General features: G+C 36.9%; 1 protein-coding gene and 1 long non-coding RNA gene across 5 annotated transcripts; both read right to left on the reverse strand.

The window, feature by feature from the left end:
• Positions 1–154: 154 nt before the first annotated feature.
• LOC130561750 (dual specificity mitogen-activated protein kinase kinase 4-like) lies at positions 155–9791 on the reverse strand. Of its 4 annotated transcripts, XM_057346288.1 has the most exons (12): positions 9581–9791; positions 6134–6166; positions 4379–4481; positions 4123–4297; positions 3744–3863; positions 3545–3664; positions 3415–3466; positions 3200–3327; positions 2018–2095; positions 1765–1913; positions 1046–1091; positions 155–826 (listed from the first exon to the last, which is right to left on the reverse strand). In XM_057346288.1, exons 1-12 carry the CDS (start codon positions 9702–9704, stop codon positions 713–715), a joined length of 1242 nt encoding a protein of 413 aa, XP_057202271.1. In that variant the 5' UTR covers positions 9705–9791; the 3' UTR covers positions 155–712. The 4 variants fall into 4 exon arrangements, with proteins under 4 accessions (XP_057202271.1, XP_057202272.1, XP_057202274.1 ...); XM_057346289.1 differs by lacking the exon at positions 6134–6166; XM_057346291.1 differs by lacking the exon at positions 6134–6166 and having other exon boundaries at positions 4379–4469; positions 9581–9790.
• Positions 9792–13390: 3599 nt separating this feature from the next.
• LOC130561323 (uncharacterized) lies at positions 13391–15756 on the reverse strand. The gene is made up of 3 exons (XR_008963811.1): positions 15653–15756; positions 15491–15547; positions 13391–15374 (listed from the first exon to the last, which is right to left on the reverse strand). It is a non-coding gene; the product is annotated as an uncharacterized LOC130561323 (long non-coding RNA).
• Between the last annotated feature and the right edge of the window lie 1260 nt (positions 15757–17016).

Raw genomic sequence — 17016 nt, forward strand, 5'->3', positions numbered from 1 at the left:
ACATTGGTGCAAATATAAAATTTGAAATTGTCTCTAAAATTTTCCCGAAGCTAAACATTTGCACTGAGATAGTTTTTATACACAAAACGGTTTGATAGTGTAAAATTTACAAATTCTTTTAACTAAAAAAAATAAAGCAACATGCACAGAGTGGTTTCCATCGTCCTCAGTTTTATTGTTATAACGGCACATACTCATTGAGGAAATGACCTCATTACAGAAACCCCGCCCACCTCTTCATCATTCACCTTGCACCAACCTCTTATACATACAAAACACGTTTAACATCACATACATTATGAGGAGGGGAGCAGACACAAATAAGAGTTCCAGTATGTCAAAGCTTTTTTCAAATCATATATTCCACAAGTGATTTCAGAAGTATAAATACAATTCCAGGCTTAATATTATTTCATTTCTTTTATATTTGTTTAAAATCATTATTCTGCATCCATATTTAAGATCAAAGCCATTCCGACCACGAGACCGCCACATTCAGACACTAGTATATTTACTCTTAACGGATGTGTGTGTGTGTGTGTGTGTGTGTGTGTGTGTGTGAGATGGGTTGGAGGTATCTTACAGTCGAACTTGAGTTGAACACCGATCTTTTGCAGACGGTGTGTTTTTTTTCATGGTTTAATACTGCAGTTCTGTGATGGAGTGGATCTTTACACTATAGCTTTAATCGTTTCTCGTCCAGGTGTGCGTGTCAGTCGACGTACATCGGTGAGCTGGGAGACGCGGGCATCTGATCTAGAATCAGGCAGACGTAGCTGGCCACGTCTACCGAACGCTCCTCGTACATCTGAATGAAGGGATGTTTCTATAGAAGACGTAAAAATGTGTTTTCCTCAAACAACGTCAAGAATTTGAAAGAATGAATATGACAGTTCTAAAAATCACAATATTTATCTTTTCAGGTTTTCCATCTTGTATGTCACACTGCAGGACACTTGTGTTTCTGATTCATGTTAACAACCCTTCGAATATTAGAAAATAAATGCATTAAAATGATAAATGTGTTGCTTTAACAGGAACTCACCAAAAGCTCTTTGTACTTTGGCCTTTTTGATTCGTCTTTCGTAAGGCTGTTGAGAAACAATAAAACATTTGATTTTCATTCATCATCTCATGTTTACTGTGAGTAAATTCTTGGTCATGTAACGTCAACAGGGAGTTCCTAACATGAACAGCAGGTGGCGTGTGCGTCATGTGACCAGACAACAAATCTGGGCCATCACATCTTGCACCAAGACACAGTGAAATATAAGACTGCTTGTAATAAAAGAGATGAGAGTGACTAGAACCATTTGTGTGTTTGTGCATATTTGCAAAAAAAGTGACATTTAGGGGCAGAAGAAAAAAAAAGAAGCATTTACAGGAAATAACTGTACAGACAGAATTTCACAGTCTTGCTTGATTTATAAAAAAACACTTACTGCTAAACTTGGTTTAAATATAATCCAAATATGAAATTTACTGCTAAATATGAATATTTAATGTAATGCTTTTATTGTCATGTAGGTCCTGCAGATGTTACGAACCTAAACTTAGTATTATTTTGAGTATGATCTCATGTTTCATCATAGGCAGAAAGAACTAGTTGAGGTGCGGTGGTAATAGATTTGAAAAAAAACCTTATATGATGTCTAATAAAACAAAATAGTGGCTTTCTCTAAAAATATTGAACGAAATTCCATGCAGCATTAGAACCTGAAAGTGAAAAGCAAAATACAAAATAAATGATGTGAGGTGCCTTACCACAGGTTGACAAAGTTGATGAATTTAGGGGAGAACTGTCTCTCCTCTGAGCTGCTGAGCTGAGGCGGGTCGCCCTTCACCACCTGTGTGAGCTGATCAAACACACTGTTCCACTTCGGGTAGGGAAACCGTCCCGTGGCCAGCTCATACTATAACACACAAAGAGGAATGATTATCCATATCACATATACACAAAGTTCTCACACAACGCACCGTTTATCACACGATAGAAGATCAAACGTATGATTCTTACCAGTGTGATTCCCAAACTCCACACATCTGAGCGGACATCATAACCCTGTCTGGAAGCACTGGGGTCTATCCTCTCCGGCTAACAGACACACACAAATCAACAAGAGAGTGAATGCTACAGAAAGATTAAATATGAATATACACTCCTGCTGTAATTGTAGATGACACACCAGTGCATTTAAAAAAAACAATGAAATGTAAATAAGATACTAAATACCACATCAATATTCAAACTATACGCTCCATTTAAAGGCGGGGTGTCCGATTTCCGAATTACGCTTGTTTAGACAAAGTCGGGCCGAGTACCAAAACAACCTTGTAGCCAATCAGCAGTAAGGTGCACAGGACGGACATTAGCCGAGCCGAGCGCTGACGAAAGCGAAAGATGGGGGTAGCTGTGTGTCGGTTTTGGTGATTTGTACATCAACAACGGCTAAGAGAAATCGGACGCCCCGCCTTTAATGAATACAATAATAAGCACCCACAAGTCACAGACACACACAAGCATTGAACAGTAGCTAGCCCACATTATTTCAGCAAGCTCTGGATTTCAACAAACATGAAAAACAACTGATAATAAGTCAACACAATAAACACATAGTATTAATGTGTCACAACCATGGCTCATAAGCCAATGAGTCATCCGTGTGCCCCTGCATGTTGACATCACAACAGCCTGTCCGTGTCAAAGACATCAGACAGTGAGCGTGAGACTCCAGATGCTTACAACAGATGTGCTCCAATCAGACACTTCCTTGTGTGACATAATAACTGTACGTGTTGCGTGTATGATCTCATTCATAAGAAATACACACACATAACTGATGTCTTCTCGTTGATGACATCATCATGCAGTGTGTTCTCATGGGGGGATTCTCTGAATGAGATCATGCTGCTTAGATTAGAGGATGACATCATCGGTGGAGCTACTGCAGACGACTGTACCGCAGAGACCAGGACACACACACACACACACACACACTTCAGTTTGCCGGAAACACAATCTTCAAAAGGACCCCAAGCCAAGTTTTATCAACAAATGATGCTTCATTTAGTAACTCTGTGTTCCACAAGAGTGTCAGATCGAGCGTCACGCAGCATTTCTTCATTACGTCAGACATGAAAGAATATCTATGAATGAATATGGGTAGTGGTTTTATAAATGACAGTGAATGAGTCTTACTGCCATATACGGTCTGCAGCCTGCATCTCTGGTTTTGGCGATGGAGTCCACCAGCTGCCCGCTGATGCCAAAATCACACAACTTAATGTTGCCTTTCCTGTCCAGGAGGATATTTGATGGCTTTATGTCTGCAGAGATATCGTGCAAGAAAGCTGAACACATCTAAACACAAGAATGACCCCGAGATGATTTCACCGGACTGTCACTCATCTTACCTCTGTGAATAATCTTCAAGTTTTCTTTTAAGTGGTTAAGTGCTTTCACAGTCTACAGTGAGAGAGAGGAACTAAGACCGTCAGTCAACAATAAACGCATCACTTATTATAATGTCAGATAATGACTCACAGCTAATGTTATTTTTCCTAAAATCTCCTCTGGAATCACTTCATCTAAAGAGGAATACACGTATTTGTAGAATTTGTCGAAGGAGATAGCCATGAGCTCCATGCATATCCAGCAGTCCCCCTGACAAAGAGAGGAAGACAGAAGCTGATTGGCTGAACAAACGTGTGAGGTCTTCGAGCAGTAAAGCGGGTGAACAGACCTCACGAAACAGAGCGCCGTAAAACTGGACGATGTAGGGACAGTCGCTGCTCCTCATGACCACGTCTAGATCCATCAAGAGCTGCTTCTGTTCTCGCTCGTCCACCGTCGACCTGATCCTCTGTCACACAATAAACACGGTATCAATTATATCACGGATAATAATGAAGAGACATTGTACTCAAAGGGGTCTTAAATTTGTCTCCAAGAACTTCAAACTAAATCTCGCAAAGACGTCTGTGGTCTGAGGGAGCAGAACCTCGGGAAACCAACACAAACAAGCACAACATTTCATTCCACCTACAGAAAAACGTGTCTGTTCTGGAGCGTCTGCTGAAGGAATCGAAGTGAAAAGGATGTTCTGATGACATCACACTTACTTTGACGGCCATGATTTGTCCGCTAGGTTTGTGCACCATGTTGTTGACCGAGCCATACGCTCCTCGTCCGATCTCTCCGAGATCTTTCAGATCTTCTGCGGTGAAGTCCCAGTGTTGCTCCGGAGAGATCTTCAGCTTCCCGGACGACTCGATGCTGTGCGTTCGCAGCCTTTCTCTAAAACACACACAGAAGAGAAGCTGAATGTGAAGACAGAAAGCCAAAGACCTCCATGACTCACTTCAGATCTGTACTCACATGTGTGGGTTCTGGAAAGGAAGTCCGGCCGTGTTCAGCGTAATTCTGGAAGTAGGTTTGATCGGTGGATTGGCAAAATTCAACTTGAGGGCTTTACGTTTACCTGATAGAGGAGGAAGAGACCTTTAGATGAAGTTCACACGCAGACAGAATAAAGACGAACTGTATTCAGATGGAATGAGATCTCTAACTAAGCCACAGAAGATGAAGGAGGGTTGTGGGTTCAGATATTCACTACAGTCATGCACATCTGAGCACCAGGAGAAGAAAACCAGAGGTCAGATTTCCTAAAGCCATCACGTGTTTTTATGATCTGGAAATGTGGAAAAATAAAGTGTTGGCTTTAGGAAATCTGGCAGCAGGAGGGCAGCGATTGTGGTCCAACATGCTCGAACCTCGCGTTCAATCAACACAACCAATCAACACACCTCCACCCTTCAACGTCCAATCAGAGCAGACAGAAAAACTGTGAAAGGTCTGATCACATCCCGACACGAAATAAAAAGTCCAAAACAAACAAACTTACCTGCACCTCAAAACTAACTACAATGATTCTGTAATACAATCCAGTTACAGTAAGCAGCAGAAGGGTGCGAGACAGCCATAGTGCACACTTTGTGCAGATCTAGTGTGTGAGGGGTGCAAGCGTGTATTTTAAACACAATAATGGACCCGAACCACAAATCAAACCAATAGCATCTTATTTTGTTGACCATGACTTGCATGGGTACTTCACGTGTAAATATTATAAATTTGCATCAGGAAAGCACCAATAAATTCCACAAATAAATAAATCGAAGAGTAAAACATTCAAAAGTATTCTTAGGGAACATCTTCCCACCACCACAAAAACGTGAGGATCAGAATACTGGAAGAACAACATTCATTTCTGAAGTCACGGCAAGTGCATCCATGTCTCAACAAGCTTGTGTCTGTCTGACATGCCAAAAACGTCTCGCAGTTCTCCAAAACAAAATGCAAATCGAGCTTCCATGACTGTCTGAAGAAAACTCTGAACAGAGCAAGTACGGGTGTGATTATTTCAGTAATCGAGGATAAAGTGAACCGAATGTTGATTTTAGTAAACACAACAGAGAGGAATGAAAGTGAGGATCAATCGGTTGTCCAGAAGTCAATCGTTTAGCTCAATGGAAGCTCTGAAGTTTAGACTTGTGCCGAACTAAACTCCACAATCTCTATAGTTTTGTCCAGATGTGTGAAATCTAAAGCAGCCTGGGTTTATAGGGATAGTTCACACAAACATAAAACATTTTGTTGTCATGTATTCACCCTCATGTGGATGTTAACCTGTATATGACTCGCTCTTCGGTGTAACGCTAAAGATATTTTGAGGAACGTCTCGGTGGTTTTGTGTTCGCACAATGGAAGTCAATGGGGTTCAGTGTTATTCGGTTATCAACATTCTTCAAAATATCTTCTTTTGTGTTTTGCAGAAGAAAGAAACTCATACAGGTTTGGAATGACATGAGGGTGAGCAAATGAAAGAACTTCCCTTTTAAGTGCTGTTTATTTATATCCAGTAGGCCTTAGACAAAATCAGCCACCCTGTTTCAGAAACATAGTTCATATCTGTTGATTTCTATGGAGAGAGGAGCAAACACCCGCCACCTCTAGCATGCAGTGCGGTCATGGCACAAATCTAGCAGAGATCCACGTGTGGAGAGATTAGTGTGAACAGAGGACAGACGTCCCGACAGCAGAGGGGTCAGATACTGCTCAAAAAGTTTGGCTTACTTGGAGGAACTCCAGACAGGTTTATCTGAAACCCTGGTGATGAGAAGAACAATTAACATCTGTTCACTTTGTTATGCGTGTTATATATTCTTATTACCTGAACCCCCCGTGTTATTGAACAAGTGGGTTTTAATAATAAATGAAACGGCCTTTGAAGAAGCCCTTTTTTTGCAGTATACATTCACAACGAATTCCAACAAGGAAAAGTTGTTGGAACAAATGCCAAAAAAACATACAAATGAATGATGTAGACCTTGAACGCACTGTTTTCTAAATGTAACTGTAATGTCTCTTAAACAACCATTTGGCTCTTCTACAACATCAACCAATGGTTTGCAAAACATAATAAACATTAGAAATAAAAGATCGGAGGTGGAGGATGTTATTATTATAAGGAAAAAACAACAACAACAAATCATTTTTTTCTTACTTAGGAATATCATGTAGTGGTAAATCATACAATGATGTGTATGATGTTAAGAAAATAAAAAAGGGCCCATTTTATGTTAACAATTTAAAGTTCAACAACAAACACTAAACGCAAAAGAGATGATAATTCAGCAGGAACATACAGTTTTACACACAAACAACAAAAAAGCAAAAGAACATTTGTTAAACCATAAAATGTGGAAATATGTAGATTCCAGCATAACATGATATTTTGTCTTCCTAACGCGAGTGTTGCAGGCTGTCCGGGACATCTGAACAATAAAATCAACCTGTACATAAACCAACAAAGTCGAAAAATCTTTCAGAACTGTGTTCGGCGTCGCGAATTCTTTAAAACAAGACGACTTCAAATCAAACCCCAAAATCCAAGTCAAAATGATCTCAAAAACCTCACTTCAATCAAAACCTTTGTGCCAGGATGTGCATCAGTGAACCGGTAAACAGGGGAAATATGGCGACATGCAGAGTAACATCACACACAACAGCAAAACAACCAACTAAAACCAGAAGTTGACAGAAGATGAAGACATTTATATAGCAAATAAAGATGAAACTATGAAGGACACTTGCAGTTGGAGGGGAAAGAAACTGCAGTTCGTATGGGAATAATTTGCAGGGTCTCACCGTGGTCCAGCGTCACAGGGGATTGTGGGTAAGAGGAAAGAGATAAAAGGGAGAGAAACATCATGAGGGGGAATATACTGTAGCATAAGCTCAAAAGCAAGTAGGGTTCTCATAAAAACTTATCTGTCTGGGGATAATTTTAAGCGAAATAAATTCTGGGTTGGGAAAAAAGTTTCATGTTGGGTTATTTTATGATACAAATCAAAGCCAGACAACATGAGCTACACAACAATAATGTATCATCACATTTGAAATCATTACACATCATCAAGCCAATGAAAAATCTGGCCTACCAAACCAGAATTACTACAGAAAGCATCTTCAGACAATAGAAGAAACAACCAAGTGATGCTGAAAGCTTTGGAGACAGAAAGAATAAATGTGATAATCCAAGATTGAACGGTTTTACACTGAGATTAAGCTTTACCCTTTAAGTAATATTTTGAATGAATGTTCTTAAGATAAAACAATGAATTTACACCTATTTTAGCCCAAAATTATATTTTGTATTTCAAAAAGAATGCTTATTTTAACATCACACTGACTCCCCCACCACAACACACAAGAACATCTGAATACTTATTCCAAGTAATGATTACATCATATTACTGTAATTTCTCCTTAAATATAATAAGCATCAGCTATATGCAAAGTGTCCCACTTTGATCGTCAACCATTGAAAATGGCTACAATTCTACAATTTACACATGGAGTCACATTGAAATCCTTAATCTCTTGGACTGTACCATATAAATTAAGACACCAAAAGACAAGTTTATTGAGAATCAGAATCCAAAACGATATGGGTAGTTGACAAAAAACTGTACCATGTGTCCTATGGTGTGACAGCAAATATTTAGAAAACAAACTGTTCATAATATACTATTTTGTGTTACCAATATTTATTTTTATAATCTAAAAATAGCATGAGAGATTTATCTTCATTGTTACTTTTTTCTAAATTTTTGCTGTCGCACCATACGACACAAGTGCGGTTTGTCAGTTACCCATATTAAGATATACTTATTATTTCTTCTTTTACAAATCATGCGCGCTTTAGGAAATAAACACACCACGTCATTGTTCTCTTTTTTAAAGGGTCACTATTGGCAAGAAATGCAACAAGGATTGTTAAAGACAACAAATTCCTACCAAAAGACCCATCAATCTCTTTGTACACATAAACAAATGACAGTGACAGTTCTGCCTTACCCTCCAAATTTTTGTCGAAAATGTTGTGTTTTCACCCCATCTAAATATTGAATTACTTAGTAAATATTCACGGAGGGCAATTAATATTTCGGCTTTCTTCAACATCTCAGTGCTTCTTTCTGATTTGACATGAAACAGCTCAAATACAGATGCAAATCTATTCAAACTGGACCTTTAATAACTAACATCAAAATGTGTTTTGTACCCAGATCCAGATGTTGATGTTAAAAATGACATAAACACATTACTGATTGTTCAATGTTCCTAAAATAAGCCACAATAAACCAAAAATAAAAAACATCCTATTGTAGATGGTCTCAAACGTCAACATTATTCAGCCATGTGCATCTTTCCATCACAGACTCGTTCACACACACAGGTTACTGTGGTGTTTCATGTCCTTGAAGGCATTTTATTAAGGTCTGATTGTATCTTCAGCAGTCATTTAAAATTCTTCCATTTAAAGTGTAATTTTGCCTTACGAGTGAGTTAAAGATGTCAAAATATCCTAAACCAACAACATTATTTCAATAACAAACGTTAAGTCTAAACCTTTAATTATTTCCATAAAAGAACACGAACATTTTACAGTTCATGTTAGCATTGACGTGCCGTTAGCCGGTTAGCCTGTCAGCTACATAATATCAACAAACTCCAATGACAGAAAAATAACAGCGATAATAAATACATTAACACAACACTAATGTCGACATGAACACACGGAATGTCCTTTTTCATGTAGTATATATAACAAATAAGTATTGTCTGTGAGAAAGTGACATTTTTATAGGCCTGTCAGTGTTTGTCTCGAGCTGTTAGCAGTTCGGCTAACATGACACTGAAATGATAACTGAAGATATAAGACAGGTTCATTTCAGATCAGGTAAACGCGTGCTTATTTTCATTATTTAGCAAAAGATCAACACCAAACGTTAAATTTGGTGTTAAATCCATAAAATAGTGACTATTTTACACACACGGAAAGCCTATAACGTTACTAATCTATAACATTTGCTGTTATTTCAACACAACTGCGCAAATACAATGACAGCGCATCCTGAAAGATAAACTAAAGACTGATCTGAAGCGAACAGACTGATACAACACAGAGTCTGTCTATCGCATCCGGGGGTAAATGGGGCAGGTTGTGGTGTATCTCACCTTGCATGCTGCTCATGGTGCTGAAGTGCTGGCTCTGGCTCTGGTTCTGGTGGTGCTGTGGCGTGTTGGTGCCGCTCAGGCTCGAGGTTGATACTGAGTTACTGCCGGAGCTGGAAGTCGCCATTTGGGTTTGAGTTCCAGCAGCCAGCGCAGGCTGCAATGCAGACACGATCTCTCTCTCTCTCTCTCTCTCTCTCTCTCTCTCTCTCTCTCTCTCGCTCTCTCTCTCTCTCGCTCTCTCTCTCTCTCTCTCTCTCTCTCTCTCGCTCGCTCGGTCACTCACTCACTCTCAAGGTGCTTCATGAGCAAGACAATTTTTCACAGCATTTATGGCTAAACTGCATACAAATACGCATTGTCAGACAGAACAATCCTCCTCGCTCGCTCGGTCACTCACTCACTCTCAAGGTGCTTCATGAGCAAGACAATTTTTCACAGCATTTATGGCTAAACTGCATACAAATACGCATTGTCAGACAGAACAATCCTCTCTCTCTCAATTTTAATTTAAATTCTGTGTCAGTTCATATATCGCTTTTCACCTTGCATATCGTTTCAAAGCAGGTTTAAAGAAAACGTTTCAATACAATTATTGGCATGACTTGAATACATTTTTTATCCTCAAAGCATTTTAGTTCAACAAGGTGAAATGGCGATATCAAAACAGACACGTACACAATCTATTTAAGAAAGTAATTTAAATGAAACCTCTGCAGTTTAATAAAGATAGCAAATTGGTCTTGTAGTAAAGTACAAAGAAAGCCAGAAAAAAAAAAAAAAATGAAATAAAATATATAAAAGTCAACAAGGTGAACAGATCATTAGCAGATGCATTTATTGCATCATTTTACATTATGCTTAAGACTGTGGTAGTTTTTGAAGCTTGAAGTTTAGATCAGCAGATAGCGACCTCAAGTGGCGAAAATTATATATTGTAGCTTGGCCCAGTTAAATGTTCTGTCAATGTTTTGTAGGGAATTTTTAGAAAAAAAACATTAATTAAATATATACACCGATTCTTAATAAAACGTTCTTCAGTGAAACATCCCACTGTTTACATTCACTTTACAGCATTGAGCATTAATAAAAAAACACAAGTTTTTTGTTGTTAAATTAAAAAATTGAAAACACCAGCATGTGCTGGGCTAGGTAGGTTTTGATGCTGGTTAAAGCTGGTCATGTGCTGGTTTTAGCTGGTCATGTGCTGGTTTAAGCTTGCCATGTGCTGGTTCAAAACCAGCATCAAAACCTAACCCAGCATGCTGTTTTTTTTCATGGGGAAGCGAACAATCAGGGACCACACCACACAAGCAGTGACGTCATATACATTTGTAGAGGGCTGATGGAAGACAAAATAACTTTTTTTTATTAAGCAAATGACAAAATGTTTTGGTTAATACAGCTTTCCTCTGCAAATGTATACTCTATTAATCCTGTAATTGTAAGATAGTAAATATAATGTAACAATACATTAAGATATTTACAATAAAATATTAGATGGAAAACTCATTTAAAAAATGTTTGGAATGATTTTATTACAAACAACAACAACAAGTAATAATCTATTGTTTAGATTTTCAGTGCAAATCAGAAATTTTAATAGTACCAAAGAGAAATATTACACTATAAAAGAAGGGATAACTGGATGTTTAACATTAAAAAAATCACAGTTACAAATATTCACAGTGAGTGACAGTCAGTTGATAATATACTGTACATTATTTGACACATATTTACCACACAGGGCAATTCTTAGCTAAAACTGAACTATACATGATCAGCTGAACGTTTGCTATTATCAGATGCTTATAATAAAGCAATAAGCCCCAAGAAGCAGGTCAATCCATCTTCTAATTATGTCTGTAAATATAAAGAGCTTTAATTAAATATACCACAATACTGAATACATTACTGTACATCTGCATGGTCAAGGCTCAAGAATCACTGACAGAATTTGAATTAAAATGAATAATGTTTAAAATAATAATTTATAGAAACAAAACAAACCTGGAAAGTCTTTTAAATATGGTGCAGCCCAAAACAACATCAATGGCCTCACAAAGTAAACTGTAGAGCAAGAGACAGACTCATGCAAAGATCCTGAGACACAAACAAACATTAAAGATTATATTAACAAATATCTGAAAGACGGTAAAGAGATTTTTAAATTTTGTGAGTTTCATTACCTTAAAGCTTTAGTTTCATGCTAAAATAAGGTTTTCTGTTTCAAACATTTTTTCCCCCCAAATATCACTTTCTCATACATGGGTTGAACAAATAGCAGAACAATGTTTTCTTTTGGTGCTCTTCAAAACAATTTAAGCTTTGTTCCACTGAAATATGGCACTTATTCAATTAAACCCCAGAGGATGAACGTGAAGAACAGAATGACCTTTGGACAAAACACAAGCAAAACCTGAAGATGCAAAACTAGAGAGAACATACAAAAAGAATGAGCCTCCACGAGGAATGAGTTAACCGGATAAACCTATGACATACACATGAAAAAACCGTCACAGAGGAAAATGTTATTGAGTTTCTCTTTCATAACTCGGACGACATAATTACGTTAAAAAAAATTCTCTGAGGTTCCCAGAGCCGTTGGAATCTTGGCACATTTTTAAGTCTGGAAATATTTAAGACATCTCAAATATGATTTTTATTTTCTGTTTAAATCACTTTAAACTCACCCTGTTGTTTCAGTATTATAGTTGTGTTGTCTGAGAATCGTCCAGCAAACACGTGACACATGTAAAGTCCTTTATCTTCAGTTCTGACTCTCTTCAGTCTGAGAGAGAAGTTTCCTCTGTGGATTTCATCACTGAAGAACTCGACTCTGTCTCTGTATCGCTCATCTGATGTATCTGGATTAATCTTTTTGTTTTGATAGAGCAGAACTGTGATGTGTTCATCTTTATCTTTTTTCTTCCATGAAACCTCTTCAATGTGTTCAGGTGGGATGTGAGAGTCCACAGAGCAGTTCAGAGTCACGTCTTCACCCACATACACAGATAAAGACTGATCTGATCCTGACACTATCAAACGCTCTGAAAAAAATCTAAGCATACAAAGTAAAAAAGGAAAATATATTTTTTAAACATGATATGAGGAATGAATGCCCCCCAGAGGACCTGAGGAACCCTTCACTTTAAACCCTAAGAACAAAAACATTGCAGAATTCTGTCTGATGCCACTAATGGTCAGATAATAAAAATAGAGAGAACAGTGAGCGATCTCATGTGTCCTTATGCTCTTTCTATTCTGTATTTTATACTTTATGATATAAAGATTACAGGAAGGAATCCTGTTAAATGTATCTAAATGTAAATCTTTAACTTTCTCAATCAGAAACAATAAACATCAAATCTTGTAGTTCCAGCAATCAGAATGTAACAAATTATAGTTTTCATTGTAATTCAGTTGCATACAGCATTGTTTTTCTTCAGGTTGAGCCCAATCTCCTCATTTGAAACACAGAAAAAAAAGATTCATAGCATCGGACATCCTGAAGACTCCAGCTGTTATAATAAACATTAACAGGTTCATTTTCATTGTGTAAACATGTTGAAGTAAACCGACATTTCCTTTTGTTTTCCTCTGTGGAGATAAAACTGCTGTAACAGATCCAGATGAACCTGTTCTTATCACATGACTTTTCTTCATTCTCAACACCTGACATTAGTTTGATGCTTCACAACACTAGAAGGAAATTTGAGTCTTATTACAATCAGACAGATTTATCAAATTCCTACACATTTACACAAACACTCCTCTGTTATGAGAAACTTATATATCTGAAGAAAAGTTACATTCAGTGAATGCCTCTTTATTTTATATAAGCAAAATTAAAATTAAATGCAATGCAAAGCAATACACTTGCAGTTCACATCTAACACAGAGTTTGTCTAGAATGTTAAGTGTTGAGGAGCCTTGAAATCCTAACCTCAACTGTAGCCTGAAAACATGACTTAGATATTGTTTTAAACAAATTAATGCAAATATTTAAGTTTAAATGACACACAATATTACGTTGATGTAATGGTTAACATCATTATGTCGTTAACTACTCAAAGTAATGTAAGCAACTTTGCAAAAAATGTTTCATGACATCAATAGATGATAAGTTTGACCTTGCAACAATGAATTAAACTAAGCAGTGGAAACAGATGGCCTGTATAAAGTGAACAAGACACAAGCAGAACAAACCATACAAATAAAAATGTATGTCATGATGTTGTGTATGATTGTGGGTTATTGAATGCTTGCTGAACACTGACTATGAAACTTCAGATGAGCCAATAACACTTGTGAAGAGATGATGCTGTGAACACCAGCTCTGGATCATCACACAATTCTGTCAAATTCTACATATAGTTCTCTTTATGATCATCTTATCATTGCACATTCATTTGGATTTATACCACCTTAAAAACACTTTCTGATATGAATTAAAGACTGATCTGATTCTGTCTGATAACAAATAAACATGCATTTTCTGTAAAGCTGCTTTGAAACGCATTGTGAAAAGTGCTCCACAAATGAATGTGAATTGAATTAGTGATCAAAATACATTTGAGTTCAGTTATATTTTGTATCTAAATGAATTTATACAAAATAATCCACAACTTTTCGATCTATTTAATCTTGAAGACATTTTTAATAATTCAGCACCAAAACATAAAAAACATTTACATCTTCAGGGTTGCAAACGGATTTAAACCTGAATGTCAAGTGCAGTGTTGTGACGCCTGCTTAAATATTTACAATATTAATAATCTCTCACTGAAATGATCATTATGGGTGGAAACGACCCAGAAACGGAAGATTTAATGATCCTGTACAATCCTGTCCTGACATCACTGTGAACTTGAGACTTAAACCACAAACTCTGATCATATACAGTGACTTCTATAATGTTTGTTGAAGATTTAACCATGTTTTGTTTTCATTTACACTAGTTAAAGTTACAGATAGAATTAGTCTTAAATCCAACTGCCTATTTACTGTAGAGCTGTTTTCACACGAGTGAAAACATTAATGAAAAACTAAAAACATCTCACAGTACAAAATAAAATGTAAATTATAAATAAAGAACAAGACTGAACTGATGTCAGTTCTCAGCTCATGAGAGTTTGATCTAACGGCCGTTTCCCGAAACCTTCTTATCGCTAAATAGTTCTTAAGTTACCTTAAGTTGTACCTTATGGTTAATATGTGTTTCCCGAAACGTTCTTAGTTAAGTAACCTTCTGTAAGGTTAGTCTGGAGCGCTCTTAGCTATACCTCATCACTGTTAAGAGTTCACTCCGCTTGACCCTCATGACCCAAAGTTTGAGAACCTTTGATCACAATTAAATAATATTCGTGGTTGGATTTAGTTTGCAATGTGGTTTATTTTTATCCTTTGAGTCCTAATAAATGCAACTTCAACTATTTCTAAAGTGCTTATTTGATAAAGAACGGCGCCACGTCACATGAGGCAGTGAAGCAGTCCCTGTATAGAGTGAATAATTGATTGTCGAGCGATCGACGGACAGCCATGGACATCACCTGGTAACGTGAGACGTAAGAAAGTAACCTCCTAAGGTATAACTTATGTATAGTTTGGGAAACACGGCTAGAAAAGGTATAACTGGTGTTAAGGTGTTTATGAATGATCTTCTCTTATGTTTGTGAGATGAGTCTCTTCTGTAACTTTACGTCCTTCAGTATCCTCATCTTTATTCTCCAGGAGAGGATTCATTTCTATTTCTGCTTTGATCCAGTAGCTGGACTACCACCTGATCCTGCTGCTCCTGTTCAGGATAATGAATAATGAAGAATATTTATTAGGACTGTAATCCAACATGATATTAATACTTTTCTTATCATGCAGGTCAATTAAATCCATGAAATCTTTTAAGATCCTCACCGGTGAACGTTGATTCTGGTCCTGCTGGGATCTGTTGGCTAAAGTTCTCATTCTCGTCTGTGTTAAGAGCAAAACATGTTATTTAAACGGTGTGATTTTCAGGAAACATGTTTTATGAAGCTAAAAGTCTCACATCAATGCAGTTTTATAAATGATACTGACCTGACAAGACTTCAGACACGCTTGAATCTCTGTGAGATCAGAACAGTGAGAGAAAAGATATTCAGTTCAGAAATCATGACATCATGACAAGCAGCTTCTGTTGTGTGTTCTGAATCTATCAGCTATTACACATTTACTGTCAATCAAACACAAGCTTACAGATCAACACACGCACACACCATTAAACTGTATTAGAATATCTCCTTATGACAGACACGTCCGATAGAGGTTTGCTGGTTATGTCATATTATTTCCCTTTATTAAATAAGACAAATGAAAGAAAAAAAACATTTGTTAACACTTGGGGCTCTCTGCACCTGTGACATTAGAGATATCTCTTGCTTTACACTTCTCTATCAAAGTTCTTTATTCTACTGTATATGTACTGTACGAGTACATGAAAAAACTTTCTTGTGTGCTTCTCCACAGATGATAGACACAATACAATAGACATTACTGCAATATACACAAACATACACATATGTACAGAAATGACAAAATGTACAAGAATAACAAAAAAATAGAACATAATAATCATTTAACAATATAACAATACGTGTCAAGACAATAACACAAGAAGGTGATCAGTTACAGAAGTAACATTGTTGACATCATAAAGTGTCCAGAATCATAGAGTCACATGAAGCCATAAACATGAAGAATTAATAATTAAATTCATCACTTTATTCTGTCAATCAAGTGTTAAAAAGATAAGTGTTTATGTTCACTAGTGAAAGTGTTCATCAAACAAAAGTCACAGATGCAGTTATTTCATCATCTCAGCAGTGAAACACTGAAGTGAAGAGGTTCAGTTCTGGTTCAGTCGCCTCATGACATGAATCACATCTGCTTTCATGAGAGCGTCTCTTTCTCACTGTCAATGAAATATTACACAATTACACTCAACATGTTTTTACATCATTGTGTTTTTGTGTTCAGTATTACAAACTGATGGAACTACTGATGTATATAAATCTGTATATGTAGTGGATTTATATACATCACTTTACCAACACTGATTATTCATATATTTATCATCATCAGTCTTCATTAATAAATGACTTTGATCTCTGTCTTTGATGGGTTTGAGTTGAACAAGATCTTTAATTCTTCAGTGATTTCTTGATAATATCATCATAATCTGTGTTTAGATGTTTAATCTGATATCTGATCATCTTGGTTGAGTGTTAAACTCTGATGAACACGGTTTGTGTTTGTATGTAAAGTGTTATTCATGAAAACATTCTCACACTTTTTCAGGTCAGATGAGGTCTTAGTGCACTGATGCTCATTGTCACATTAGTGATGAAGCAGTAATGATCGGCTTTATCATCTTTACACTGGAAAATCAAACAGGTATGAAA

Source organism: Triplophysa rosa, linkage group LG11 (genome assembly GCF_024868665.1).
Source record: "Triplophysa rosa linkage group LG11, Trosa_1v2, whole genome shotgun sequence".
NCBI lineage: Eukaryota > Metazoa > Chordata > Actinopteri > Cypriniformes > Nemacheilidae > Triplophysa > Triplophysa rosa.